Genomic DNA, 14327 nt, shown 5'->3' with positions numbered 1-14327 from the left:
AAGTCACAGCCGATTTATGACTACCCTGTAGGGATATCAAGGCAGAAGACAAACAAAGGTAGTTTGTCATTGCCTTCCTTGAGAGCCAGTGTGGTGTAGTGGTTAAGAGCAGGTGGATTCTAATCTGGAGAACCGGGTTTGATTCCCCACTCCTCCACCAGAGTGGCAGAGGCTTATCTGGAGAACCAGATGTGTTTCTGCACTCCTACATTCCTGCTGGGTGACCTTGGGCTAGTCACAGTTCTTCAGAGCTCTCTCAGTCCCACCTACCTTACAAGGTGTCTGTTGTGGGGAGAGGAAGGGAAAGGAACTTGTAAGCCGCCTCCTTACAGAAGAGAAAGGTGGGGTATAAATCCAAACTACTCCTCCTCTCTTCTGCTTAGCTTCTGAGATTTGATGAGATAGCCCTGACCATCCAGGTCTGGACAGTTTGTCTGACACTTTTCTAAGCGCAAACTGAAAACTGTAGGTTTTGTAATCATATTTTATTAACTGATGCATCAGATCATGACAGATGTTTGTTTTCCCTTGCCGGGGGGAGTGTCCGGTGGCCTTTGGCCTGCCTACCCTTCTTGGCGAGACGTTAAAATTAACTTTGTCCGCCAAGAGCCTGGGGGTGACTCTGGATCCATCTCTATCATTGGTGGTCCAGGTCACCCAGACCTTAATAGGCAGCTTTACCATCTCAGGCGAGAGCGGCAACTGGCCCGATATCTCTCCCGTTCTGGTCTGGCCACTGTAGTCACCTTGCAGATTCTCTAGATTAGACTGCACAACAACTTCTAAGCTCTCTGGCGGGCTTACCTTTGCTGATGGAAACTGAAACTTCATTTTACCCAGAATCGCGGCAGCCAGACTCCTTTCGGAGCAACAGCAAGGGACGGATTACTCGGTCCTATATGCACTGGCTGCCCGATGAGTACGGGTCGTATTTTAAAGTTCTGGTTTTATTGCTTCAAAGCCATTAGAAGCCTTGGCCTTTCACGTATCCTAAGGGACCCGTCTCTCCCTGCTTCTCGTAGCCTAGGCCCTCCGTTCGCCGGGCCGGGATATGGTGATCCCTGGCCCAGAAGCGATCCGGCTGGCAGCACTCTACAAAGACTGTGGCAAGGGCTGCAGCTCTGGCCAGCCTACCGCAGTGGAACAGGCTTCCAAAAGGTGAGATCAGAGGCCCTGCAGGTTCCCATAAAGTTTCGCAGGGGCCTGCAAAAACCAGACCTGTTCCGCCAGAAGTTTAACCAGCGGGATGATATCAACCGCAATAATAGAAGTAAACATCTGGCCTCCATTAGGTTCATAAAAGGGGGGGAATAGAATGGCTAGGCCATCTCTACTGGATTTAAAATTTTATGTATTTTAATGCTAATTTATATTTATGTATGATGTTTTAAATTTTTATGTTGTTAGGCAGCCCTGGGCCAGCCGGAGGTATACAAATATAATAAATAAATAAATAAATAAATAAATAAATAAATAAATAAATAAATAAATAAATAATCCACTGTAGACCTGATAGAAGATTTTGTTAATCTCAGAAGCCTAATGAGGGGACAGATGAGGAAGTTAACAAATGTAGATGCATCAACAAGTTCTTGAGAAATGTGTTTCTACTTTGTGTCAAGACTCCTTGTTTCAAAATGTTGAGATTGTGATTTCTTCTTGCACCTACATAAAGGAACAAAAAACGCATAATGGTTGCCGAATGACCCCAGAAATAGTAAAGCATCTTTGTGCACTTTTAAATCTTCTTGTGATCAAAAAATGTGGAAACTTTGAATTGTTCTACAAGATATTGAGGGAGCTGCTTTGCATATACAAATATGTGTGTGTGTGTGTGTGTGTTTTGTACTCTTTTTAAATTGTTTTTTTTAAATTTTCATGAGATTAAAATTCACGGTTCCAGGTGAAGCAATATATGAAACTTGCTTTCAGATGTAAGATGGGTGACATTTAGCTTAACAACAGTACTTGTGAAAGAGATCTGGGAGCCTTAACAGACTGGAAACTAAATCTGAGTCAACAATGTGATGTGGCAGCTAAGAAAGCCAATGTGATTCTAGGCTGCATCAACAGGAGTATTGTTGAAGCAGCGGATTTACTCGGAGTAGACCATCTTGTAGAACGCAATGTAGACGAGAACTGATAGACACACAGTCACCAGTGCAGTTCTGTTCATTGCTATCTACTATCTACTAACAAAGTGCTTCGCCAGACCACAGGTGTTTTCAGGCACACATCACATTTCAGGCACACATGTCTGTGCTAACTATATACAAAAGTGGTACCAATCAGGTGCCCTCACCTTATCAGGTTTGCACACGGTACAAGCTGTGCACTCGGCACTAATCTGCACACGGCATCTGTTAGAAGGAGGGTCCAGCTGTCATTTAGATTTTGCTCATCTAAACATTTACACATGTTCTGACACGTATAGTGTCCAGATTGAGGGACATAATAGTACCTCTCTATTCTGCATTGGTCAGACCTCACCTGGAATATTGTGTCTAGTTCTGGGCATCACAATTCAAGAAGGATGTTGATAAGCTGGAACGGGTCCAGAGGAGGGCAACCGAAATGGTAAATGGTCTGGATTCCATGCCCTGCGAAGAGCCACTTGGGTACATTTAGTCTGGAAAAGGGGAGGTTAAGGGACTATCGGCTTTATGTATTTTATTTAATACTGCAAGCTGCCTTGAGTTTTGTAGGAAGAAAGACAGATAACATTTTAAATAAATCCCAAGGCCACCTCTGTGAAAGAGAAGAAGAAGAAGAGTTGGATTTATATCCCCCTTTCTCTCCTGTAAGGAGACTCAAAGGGGCTTACAATCTCCTTTCCCTTCCCCCACCACAACAAACACCCTGTGAGATAGGTGGGGCTGAGGGAGCTCTGAAGAACTGTGACTAGCCCTACGTCACCCAGCTGGCATGTGTTGGAGTGCACAGGCTAATCTGGTTCCCCAGATAAGCCTCCACAGCTCAAGTGGCAGTGAGGGATCAAACCTGGTTCTCCAGATGAGAGTGCACCTGCTCTTAACCACTACACCACGCTGGCTCTCAAGAACCATCCGATGTAAGGTTATAGGCAATATCTGGCATGTGAAATTCTATACAATCAGTGACCAATGGATTCATGTTGTACAGGTGAGATTAATTCCTGTGACTTCAGAACCCTGACTTGGATAGCCCAGACTGGCCTGATCTTGTCAGATCTCAGAAACTAAGCAGTCTCCACAACCTACCTAGTACAGCAGCCCTCAGCATCAAAAATGCTCTGAGTTTTTGGGAGTTGTTGGCTTTCAAGTCACATTTGACCTACAGCAACCCCATAGGGCCGTGGTGGCGAACCTACGGCACTCCAGATGTTCACGGACTACAATTCCCATCAGCCCCTGCCAGCATGGCCAATTGGGTTTTCAAGGCAAGAGGTGCTCAGAGGTGGTTGGCCGTTGCCTGCCTCTGCATCACAACGCTTGTCTTCCTTGGAGGTCTCCCGTCCAAACACCAGCCACCTCAGCCAACCCCCAGCTCTGGAACATGGAACTGGATGCCACACCTGCATCCCAGGGCCCCTGAGACGGGCCAGGGGTGAGGCCAGGGGAGGAGCTGATGTTAGGCAGTTTCCTTTTGACCTTTGCCCCCATTCCGCCAGCAACCCTTGTATCAAACTTCAGCCACCCTTTTGGGCGACATAAGTCCATTGGGTCTCATAGAGGTTTCTTGTAGGTAAATTTCAATATATATTAGCAGAGTAGAATTCACAGAGACAGATTCACAGATTAGCAGAGTAAAATTCACGGAGACAGATTCACAGTTGCTTTTTATATAAATGAGTTTACTAACTATGAGGGAGGGTTACATGGAAACAAAATAAGAAATGCTATACTTCCCTGCTATATATCTATAGTACTATTCCTGGTTAGGTATTGTCTGTCTCGCCTCGTGGTCACATTGTGGTGTGCGTGCACATGGCTTCTGCGTCGTGGTCTATCTCGTGGCATCTGCTCAAACAAAGAAACAGAGTTCCTCTGGCTACATGACCGCTGGCATGTCAGCGAAGTCTGACTGACTGACCAATAGCTAATCAATGGAGCAGGTCATAAGACAGTGACTTCAGCAACATGTTAACATACACACAGTTAACCCTTTCATGACTTCGTTGTGACAGACACTTGCAAATATCCCCACACTTCTTGCTAGTGGGGAGGCTTTTTGACTTTCTGAGTCTCCCCACACTGCCAGGAAGCCTCTTCGGGGTCGGCGCCGGGTGCAGTTGTGGCGCCACCGCCAGATTCCCGGCTTGTGGATGCCCGTCAAGGCCACGGGCATGTCGAAGGTGCAGCGCCTCACTCTTTCTCTGGGTCCTTTGTGTATCGAAGCGCTGAGAACAGCCTGCTGAACCCGCACCTTCCCATTTGCTTTCCGAAGGTATCCCTCGCGCATTGAGAAGATCGACTATGAAGAGGGGAAGATGCTCGTCCACTTCGAACGCTGGAGCCACCGCTACGACGAGTGGATTTACTGGGACAGCAATCGTCTGAGACCCCTCGAGAGGCCTTCGCTGAGGAAAGAGGCCATCAAAGACGAGGACGAATTTGTTGTAAGTATTCATCTCTCTTACGGCCCTAAAATCTAATTATGTGCAAGTCTTGGGACATACTCCGAGACATGCTTGCATGGGAGCCAAACGTATAGACAGGAGACGACCTTGAATAGAGTTTCTTCAAGGTTAGAAGCAGGTGTTTGGATTTGTACCCCCCTTTCTCTCCTGTAAGGAGACTCAAAGGGGCTTACAATCTCCTTTCCCTTCCCCCCCCCCCCCAACAAACACCCTGTGAGGTGGGTGGGGCTGAGAGATCTCAGAAGAACTGTGACTAGCCCAAGGTCACCCGGCTGGCGTGTGTGGGAGTGCACAGGCTAATCCAGTTCCCCAGATAAGCCTCTACAGCTCAAGTGGCAGAGCGGGGAATCAAACCTGGCTCTCCGGATTAGAGGGCACCTGCTCTTAACCGCTACGCCGCTGCTGCTCCCGAGTTGGTGTTTGACATATTGCATTAAACAAATTAGGGCTGAGTTGGTGTTTAACACATTGCATTAAACTGAATTGGTGTTTAGGGCTGAATTGTTGTTTAACATGTTGCATTAAATAAATTGTCAATCACATTGATACCTCTGTTTATTAAATCTCTCTATAAACAGGATTTCAAACCTGGGGAAGAAGTTCTAGCTCGGTGGACAGATTGTCGATACTACCCTGCAAAGATTGAAGCCATTAACAAAGAAGGTACGTGTGGTTTCAGGAGTGCCAGATCAAGGTTCCATCTAGTCCAGTGTTGCACGTTTCCTGCCGTGGTTTTCCAGACGTCTGCGAGCATGGGGGTGAAATCTCTCCCAGTGGTCTTTTCCATATCTGCTCAATTTATACCCTGCCTTTTTCCCCCAGTGGGGACCCAGCGGAGCTGATGTCATTCTCCTCTCCCCCTTTTTATCCTCACAGCAACCCTGCAAGGTAGGCTAGGCTGAGAGAAAGTGACCCGTCCAAGGATTCCTGTGAGCTTCCATGGCTAAGCAGGGACGGCATAGTAGGGCACTTTGTATCCCCTGCAGATGTAGATCCCTTTTAGCTGTCGGGTCCCACCTTTTATTTCACCAGGATGTGGAACGGCTGACTGGGGCATGGAACTCACTGAGTGCCCCCTGGGTTAATGTCAACATTCAGCCTGACTCTCATTGCAGGATCGGTTGCATAAAATTGATGTGGTGAAAATCATGTGCATAACTCTGGCCCCTTCCGCACACGCGGAATAATGCCCGTTCAGTCCACTTTCACAGTTGTTTGAAAGTGGATTTTGCTATTCCGCACAGTCAAATCCAGCTGCAAAGTGCATTGGAAGTGGACTGAAAGCGTATTATTCTGTGTGTGTGGAAGGGGCCTCTGAACACCTTGCAGGAAGAAGAAGTAGAAGAAGAGTTTGGATTTATACCCCCCCCCCTTTCTCTCCTGTAAGGAGACTTAAAGGGGCTTACAGACTCCTTTCCCTTCCCGCCCCCCCCCCCCAACAAACACCCTGTGAGGTGGGTGGGGCTGAGAGAGCTCCAAAGAACTGTGACTAGTTCAAGGTCACCCAGCTGGCATGTGTGGGAGTGCACAGGCTAGTCCAGTTCCCCAGATAAGCCTCCACAGCTCAAGTGGCAGAGCGGGGAATCAAACCTGGTTCTCCAAATTAGAGTGCACCTGCTCTTCTCAGCCTGGGGTACATGTAATTTCAGGGGTACGCATCACAGCATTTGAAAAAAAAAAACCCTACATAATGGGTTTGCTAATATGGGGGTACAGTTTTAGGGGTACATGAGTGAAAATTTAGTTTGGGAACCAGTAAGTGTGAAATAGATAGCTGTTGATAAACCAGTTAACCATAGTCTTTCAAGAATTTGTTTTAATCCTTTTAAGTAAGCGATCCTGCTGAAATGCATAAATATAGCAAAGTTTCACCACCACCACCCCCGGCATTGCGCCGTTAGAACAATCGAGCTCATTTACTTGCCTGTCATAAGCGTTGTTGATGTAACCTGCAGTTGAAATCCAAGGTATTTGTAGCCGTCATTGAACAACGGTGGTTCTTTTAATCAGACCTCAGGCATACGGGCTGCCCTCTCGTTAGGTCTGAAGGTGGAAAAATATTTTCCTAGCCTCGTCTTGGTTTTTTTTTTGAGGGAGGTTACTGCCATTCTCTTTGCCAGTCGAATTTGATGCATTCAGGAGGAGAACTCTGACGGCCCTCTGCTTTAATCCCTTTTTATGTTGTATAACAGTGCCCAAATTGCAACCCAAACCCCACTTATTTATTGCAAAGTGCCAGCCTGGCAATTTAACCTGAATGCTGAGGTTTTAGTTTAGAAAAAAATGGTTGGCTCCTTCTTTCTCTGCCACAGCTGTTTGAGTAGGGGCCAGCCTGCTCTAGCCTCCAGCAAGTCCTGCGCACACCGCTCTGTGCCTCTCTAGCATCTCTGCCTCCTCTACGCCACCCCCCCCCCCTGCAGCAGCAGCCACCCAGAGCACAGGCACCAGGCCCGCCAGCCGAGTCCTCCCTGCTCACCGCGGTGCATGCACATCGTGCTCAGTGCCTCAGGCCAGCCTTGATGTGTGTGTGTGTGTGTGGGGGGTGATTTTCCGCCCCCCGCATGGCGAACTCTGTGTGCGCGTGCCCACAGAGTGGGCTCCAAGTGCCTCCTCTGGCACCCGTGCCATAGGTTCGCCATCACTGTTGTATAAAGTGGAAGGAACTGGTAGGCTTCTCAGAAAGTGACGTTCTTCTCAGTGCATCGCAAAACTGCATTTCGTTTAGCCTGCTGGTAACTGTGAATGGGACCCACTCCCTCAAAGCCAGAAGGCCCGTATGGCTGAGAGGCCGGGCTGAACTGAAAGGCCTCTGGCTGAAACCTAACTGTTGCCCTAGTCTTGCAAGGGGGTGTCTCCGCCTCCGCTCTCCATCGTAGTGGCGTAGCTACCATGGGGTAGAGTGGGGACAGGCGTCCTGGGCGGACACCGTTGGGGTCATTTGGGGGGCGAAAAATCTCCCCCACACCCCTCCTCCTCCCCCCCTCCCTGCCCGGCCCCACCACCAGCTAAAGTAAAAGGGGCGCAGAGGGGCAACGAGGGGGGGGGCAACTTGGGGCCCATGTAGGGGGGTGGAAAATTTGGGGTCCGCCCCGGGCTCCATTTTCCCCAGCTACGTCCCTGCTCCATCGGCAGGGTGGGAATAATAATGTTGGCCAGACCGCTGGGCTTGTTTTGAAGCCTTACTGAAGCTGGATGTATGTGGATTTTAAACATTTTAAATATATTTGAAATTCCGCCCAAAATGCTCAACAGAAAAACAAAACAAAGAAAACTTTAAAAAGGTATACATAAAGTAAAAATAAAAAGATCTAACAACAGTAGTGACATATCTAGGCATAAGTTTCTCAGAATGGTTTCCAAATATCTAAAAATAAGTCCTTGTACAATTGCCACCTGTATACCATGCGTTCAGATATTTGCAAAGTTCTAAGGTTCTCAATCCATTGATTTGCCAGAGATGGGATTCTGCCTTTCCAGTGTTGTAATGTATTTGAAATTTGAACATGAGTGCTATGAGTATTGTTTCTGAGCAAGGCTTTTAAGCACAGGATGTTTTGGGGGCCATTAATCCATACAGTTGCTATACGTCAGAAGCAACTTGGCTGCACTTAACATACATACTGTGCCAGTAAATGACTTCAGTGGACAAATAAAATCAGAAGTGCAGGAACAATTTCTAGATCGCATATTCAGTGTTGTACAAATGCATACAAAACAGAAACCCACAAGCTCCTTAAGGATTAATAACACATTCCAGCTTTTGTGAGACTGCGCTCACTTCTTCAGATACAGTGAGAAGAAATTAGAATTCTGCAGAAGTACACTATCTAAAGAAGGGAACTATGTCTTATGTAAACTCACGATGGAATGATCATTGCTGATCTTCAAGGTGTCACTGAAGTTTGGTTTTATGCTGCTACAGTACAGTTTAAGTACAGATCAGGCTTTAAGACCAGAAGGGGGGGGGGGATCCAGCAGGTTCTCACAGGTTCCCGAGAGTAGGTTACTAATTATTTGTGTGTGCCGAGAGGGGGTTACTAATTGGTGATTTTGCCACGTGATTTTTGCCTTAGTTACGCCCCTCCTCTCAGCAGTAGCACGCAGAACTTGAAGCAGTCTAGCAGGAGGTGCACCGGCGTGCGTGGCAGCCTGCGCCTGCCTGCATTCGTTTCCCGCCCAAGGACTGGCGCAGCGGCTGCATCCTTGCCACGGCCCAGGAATGCCCCGCCCCTGGAATGCCCGGCCACACCTCTGTCGTGCCCCGTCCAGCCCCATTGGTGCTACGCCACAGTTTGAATCCCACCACCATCGGAACCTGTTACTAAAATTTTTGGATCCCACCACTGTTTAAGACCCAAGTTTCTGTAGCCAAGTTCTCTCTGTTTACGTCAGAAATCAATCATTGCTCTGTGCGCGCCTCTTACTCTGAAGCAAAATGTCCCTATCAATCCTCCTCATCGTAATTTGTTAAGATTACTTGTGATCGACAGTAGTAGTTCAGTAACCTTTATTAGGCATTTACAAAACAAGAAGGGGGAAAAAATATCAAAACATAACACAAGGTCAAGCTTGGCAAAAACGTTAGATATTGCTCCTAACCAGATATCGCGACTTCAGTGCTGTTAAGCAAATTAATCATGTTAACGTTATCAGATAATGTCTCACACCCAACTGGGAACAGTGCAGCAGAATCAGGTCTAAAGTTGTTGTATCTAGGACAAAAAAGCTAGGTGTGTTCAAGGGGATCGATTGCTGATCGGCGGAATAAGCAACTCCGTTTATGCCGTGGGATTTTAGAAAATCAACCTTGCCGTGATGGAGGAGGAAAGGCGTTGTATGAGATCCGCAGCAGAAGTCACTTGCGTGACTTGCAGCACAATCCAGATGGGCGGGAAACTGCTGTGTCCGGAGGCGACGTGTTGAAGGCATCACCGCACTGTCCCCAGGGGGGCTACTGGTAGTGCAGATAGGAGGGAAATTCAGCATCCTTCCTGCCACTCATAGCCCCATGCAGGAAACAGACTTCTGCCACTGTTTTTGTGGCATGAGTCAGAGGGCCCGGCCCTAGCCAAGGTGGCATACAGCTTTAGGCCAGTATGGCTCTGTGGGGTGTAGGCTCCTCTGAATTGGGCGCTGCTGAGCTCCGTGGATCTTGCCTGCTTCCCAGTTTGCCCTCCCCACCTGTGTAAGTGCCCCTTAAACCAGCGGGGTACACAAATGTGCTGGTGCGCCCCCATACTAGCCCCAAGAGCCGATTCCCCCCACCCAGCACGGTGTAGTGGTGAAGAGCAGGTGGATTCTAATCTGGAGAACCAGGTTTGATTCCCTGCTCCTCCACCTGAGTGGCAGAGGCTTATCTGATGAACCAGGTGCGTTTCCGCACTCCTACATTCCTGCTGGGTGACCTTGGGCTAGTCACAGTTCTTCGGAGCTCTCTCAGCCCCACCTACCTCACAAGGTGTCTGTTGTGGGGAGAGGAAGGGAAAGGAGCTTGTAAGCCACCTTGAGTCTCTTTACAGGAGAGAAAGGTGGGGTATAATTTTAAACGGTTCCTTTTCTTCCTTAGGATTGGGCTTCTCAGTTTATAAAACGCAATGTGATCCAACTCTGAATTCAATTATTGTTGATCTTTACAAAACTTGCATCTGAACTCACTTTTAAAACTTGTGACTTCTGCAGGATATGGAGTAAAAAGGGTTTTTGTTCTTTTTCTTTTTTAAGGATTCAGCCTTGTGGTCCTTGGACCTTCCAAACTTGCTGAATCTCTGTAGTTGGAGGAGATGTATCAGAATCTATGATGTGTCCCAGTGTACAAATTTATTTTTCAGACAACTGAACCCCGGTCTTGTTCTCGTTCTAGGAACTTTCACTGTTCAGTTTTACGACGGAGTGATTCGGTGTCTGAAAAGGATGCACGTCAAATCTATGCCAGAAGATGCCAAAGGGCAGGTAAGCGAAGATTCCGCTGGTCTCTGCATTACATCCCCACACGTGGTACTCTTCCTTAGTTATGTGCAGTGGGTGTCCTGAGGTAAATTATTTATATTTTCCACCCACAAAGAAGCAGGATAAATAGGCCTCCCCCCCCCCCCCCCCCTCTCTTGTGCTCATTGGTCAAAGTGTGGCAGAGCCCTTCGGGGGTTGGGCGGTCTGTAAAATCTAATAAATAAATAAAAACAAAATCTTGCCTATTCAGCTTTGGGAGTAAAAGTTTGCTTGCTTTTTGATTTTTAGGTGGCTGTTACAATAAAACAGCATTAAAGCAACAATATAGTATCAGCTCCTGCGCTCTATATTCCCTCTGAGGGATAAAACACTTCTAATATAATACCATTCCCACCCTCAGATCTATCACTCTTGCATTCAGAAGGGGAAGGAAAGAACAGAGAGGAAGAAGAAAGAAAAAGTTGGGAGGGTGGGGGGTGAGGCCAGATTGCTTATTGTCCTCAACCCGTTATTGTCCTCAACCATAAGCCTGGCAGAACAGCTCCCTCTTAAAGGCCCAGCAGGGTCTGGGTCTCACTTGACAAACAGTTCTGCCAGGCTGGGACCTAGTCGATGTGACCATGAGGTGAGACAGCCAAACAGTCTTGGGAGCCTTTGCTCTTAATCAGGGATCTCCAACCAATGACCCTCCAGATGCTGGAGAGAGAGCAAGCTTGTTTTCTTCTGCTCCAGAGACCAGGACCAGGAGTCATGGGTTCAAGGTGAAGGAAAAGAGATCCCACCTAAACATCCGGAAAAACTTCCTGACAGTAAGGGCTGTTTGACAGTGGAATGCAGTACCTCGGAGTGTGGTGGAGTAAAACCTCTGGAGGTTTTTAAAGAGAGGCTGGATGGCCACCTGTCAGGAGTGCTTTGATTATGTGTTCCTGCAAGGGCAAGGGGCTGGACTTGATAGTCTTTGGAGTCTCTTCCAACTCTATGAGTTGATGTTAATGGACTACAGTTCTCATCAGCTCTCTCAATTGGTCATGCTGGCAAGGGCTGATGGGAATCATAGTCCGTGAACATCTGGAGGGCCATAGGTTTGAGAGTCCTGCTCCAAATGGTCAGCTGTGCATTTGGATTGTAGATTCCTTCCATTTCTTTGCTGTCCGTGGGGTCGCTTCCGCCTTCTGCGCCAGACATTTTAGAGGTGGCTGGACTGAAGTACTTCCTTCTGTTAGAGAATGACGGGTTGGCTGCATTGCTGCCAGTCAGAAAGAAGGTGTGCAAAGCTGAATCTTTGTTGAGGGTTGCCATGGGCAGGGACTATAGAGACGAACATGGGTGTGCTTTGATTGTATGTTCCTGCATGGCAGGGGGCTTGGACTTGATAGCCCTTGTGGTCTCTTCCAACTCTATGATTCTATGAGATACGCCTCCTTGATATGCAGAAGGCATCAAGTACAGCACCTTCTGATAAAGGTGTCACAGGGAAAGCGTTGCTCTCTCCAGTAAACCAATGCTGAGCTTGACAGACCGGCATTCAGGCAGCTTAATTTTTCCTTGTGTTGACATCTAAATCTTGGCCATGTGTTCTTTTGGATTTCAAAACAAATGTGTCATGTTTTAGGCATACACAGCTCTGTCAAGCAACTCTACAGGAACACAACATTTCATGCCAAATTTTTACAGATTGCAGCTGCTACACAATCCAGAAACTGTAACTCACACAGTTGTGTATTGGTTGAGCAATTTTCTCTTTAGGCACTAAAAAGAAAGAGAAGAGTTCACGCATCCGTTCTAGCATTCTAAGATGTTGATAGAAAAGGTCAGGGCTCTGGGTGGGATCCTATTGCTTTGTGCTGTTGACATCCACGTGTTCTTCCAGCACATCTGCTGAGGCAAATGTACTTGGGTCAGCGTGGTGTAGTGGTTAAGAGCAGGTGGATTCTAATCTGGAGGTAATCGGGTTTGATTCCCCACTCCTCCGTCTGAGTGGCAGAGGTTTATCTGGTGAACCAGATGTGTTTCTGTACTCCTACATTCCTGCTGGGTGACTTTGGGCTAGTCATAGTTCTTCTGAACTCTCTCAGCCCCACCTACCTCACAAGGTGTCTGTTGTGGGGAGAGGAAGGGAAAGGACCTTGCAAGCCACCTTGAGTCTCCTTACAGGAGAGAAATGTGGGGTATGAATCCAAACTCTTCTTCTTCTTCTTCTTTGTACCGGGGTGGTGGGGGGTGGTGGTGGTGGTGGTGAATGGACACGAATGGAACTGCCTCCTAATATCCAGCCCCAAGGCAGACGTTCTTGAATGTTTAGTGGCCTGTCGAGTATTGAGTGATTGATTTAATCTCTTCATCTCCTTCCCCTAAAAGGCTCAGGGCGATTGACAGTCTCAGGTTAAAACCTCGTTAAAAGCAACCTCAGTCAAAACAATGCATATTACAATAAATACTTAAAACTCTTTTCTCTAAATGTCTGTCTGAATCTACAAGGGATTACTTAGAAATATCGTAGCCATCAGACAATGATGCCCTGGTCACTTTGCCTCCAGATAGTTTGATTTAGGTGACTCCCAGCAAAGACTCAGCAGGTAATGGAAAGAAAAGGGAAAAGGAGAAACCAGAAAAGGAAGAGAAAGGGGGGAAGGTAAAAGGAAGAAGGAAAATTAAAAGGGGGGAAGAGTAAGGGGAGCATTTGCCTTATTGATGTATTACCATAGTTGTCTCAACCTCGTACCTGGTGGAATAGTTCCATCTCACAGGCCCTGCAGAATTGCTTTAAATCTCCAGACAACACCTTCTACCAGGCGGTGGATACCATTAGAAACCCACACACTGCCATTTGTGCCTCGGAAGCTCATTGGGTGACCTTGGGCCAATCACACCCTCTCAGCCTAACCTACCTAACCTACCCGCTCTCAGCCTAACCTGCTTCACAGATCCATTATTGTTGGAATAACTAGCTTATCTGGAGGCTTATCTGGGGAATTCAGATTAGCCTGTACACTCCCACACATGCCAGCTGGGTGACCTTGGGCTAGTCACAGCTTCTCGGCGCTCTCTCAGCCCCACCTACCTCACAGGGTGTTTGTTGTGAGGGGGGAAGGGCAAGGAGATTGTAAGCCCCTTTGAGTCTCCTGCAGGAGAGAAAGGATGGATATAAATCCAAACTCTTCTTCAAACTCTTCTACTCTTGGTAATGGAGTTTATTCCTGTTCATATTTAGCAGAGTGCACGGGAGGCTTAGAGCACAGCAGAAGGCTTACCTCGTGCGCGTGCGCGTGCACATGGAGGATCCCATGTGCGTACAAGCTTTCCCCACAAAAAGAAAGTTGGAGTCAGTTTCTAATCTAATGAAAAGTGTATTTATTAGTGAACTCCATTCTGGATAGAAAGGTAGGTAGATAGGTTCACTAATCTATCCTAATCTAGCTGGATGGTGATGGATGCACGGAGCACCCATCCTCCCTCTAGGCATGGTGAAAGTAAGATGGAGAGTTCTCGAGAAGACGTTGGAAGGAAGTCCCTAAGAGTATCAGTCTAACATCAAAGGGATAGAACCAGCATGATAGAGTAGAGGTGACAATTCCTAGGTCCCTATCTAGTCCCTGGCTATCTAGTGAAACCCCCTCTGTAGGTTGAGGCAGGAAACAGCGCAACAGTTATGAGGATAGAATAGAGGAGAATGAAGTAAACGCTTTGGAGGAGAAAGGTAAAGTATAAACAGATAGATAAATAGTAGTAGTGAAAAATAAGATGTTTAATGTGTGAATATGCA

General features: G+C 47.3%; 1 protein-coding gene across 4 annotated transcripts in view; it reads left to right on the top strand.

The window, feature by feature from the left end:
* PHF20L1 (PHD finger protein 20 like 1) overlaps positions 1-14327 on the top strand; it is a 76186-nt gene that overhangs the window by 12495 nt on the left and 49364 nt on the right. For all 4 annotated transcript variants that reach the window (XM_048508050.1, XM_048508049.1, XM_048508048.1 and 1 more), the window contains exons 3-5: positions 4426-4597; positions 5197-5281; positions 10479-10567. In XM_048508050.1, coding sequence (XP_048364007.1) covers positions 4426-4597; positions 5197-5281; positions 10479-10567 — 346 coding nt within the window. The remainder of the gene's footprint in view (positions 1-4425; positions 4598-5196; positions 5282-10478; positions 10568-14327) is intronic.

The sequence above is a fragment of the Sphaerodactylus townsendi genome, linkage group LG09 (assembly GCF_021028975.2).
Source record: "Sphaerodactylus townsendi isolate TG3544 linkage group LG09, MPM_Stown_v2.3, whole genome shotgun sequence".
Taxonomy (NCBI): domain Eukaryota; kingdom Metazoa; phylum Chordata; class Lepidosauria; order Squamata; family Sphaerodactylidae; genus Sphaerodactylus; species Sphaerodactylus townsendi.
Note: the sequence above shows the minus strand (reverse complement) of the source record. Positions and strands in the feature narration are given on the sequence as shown.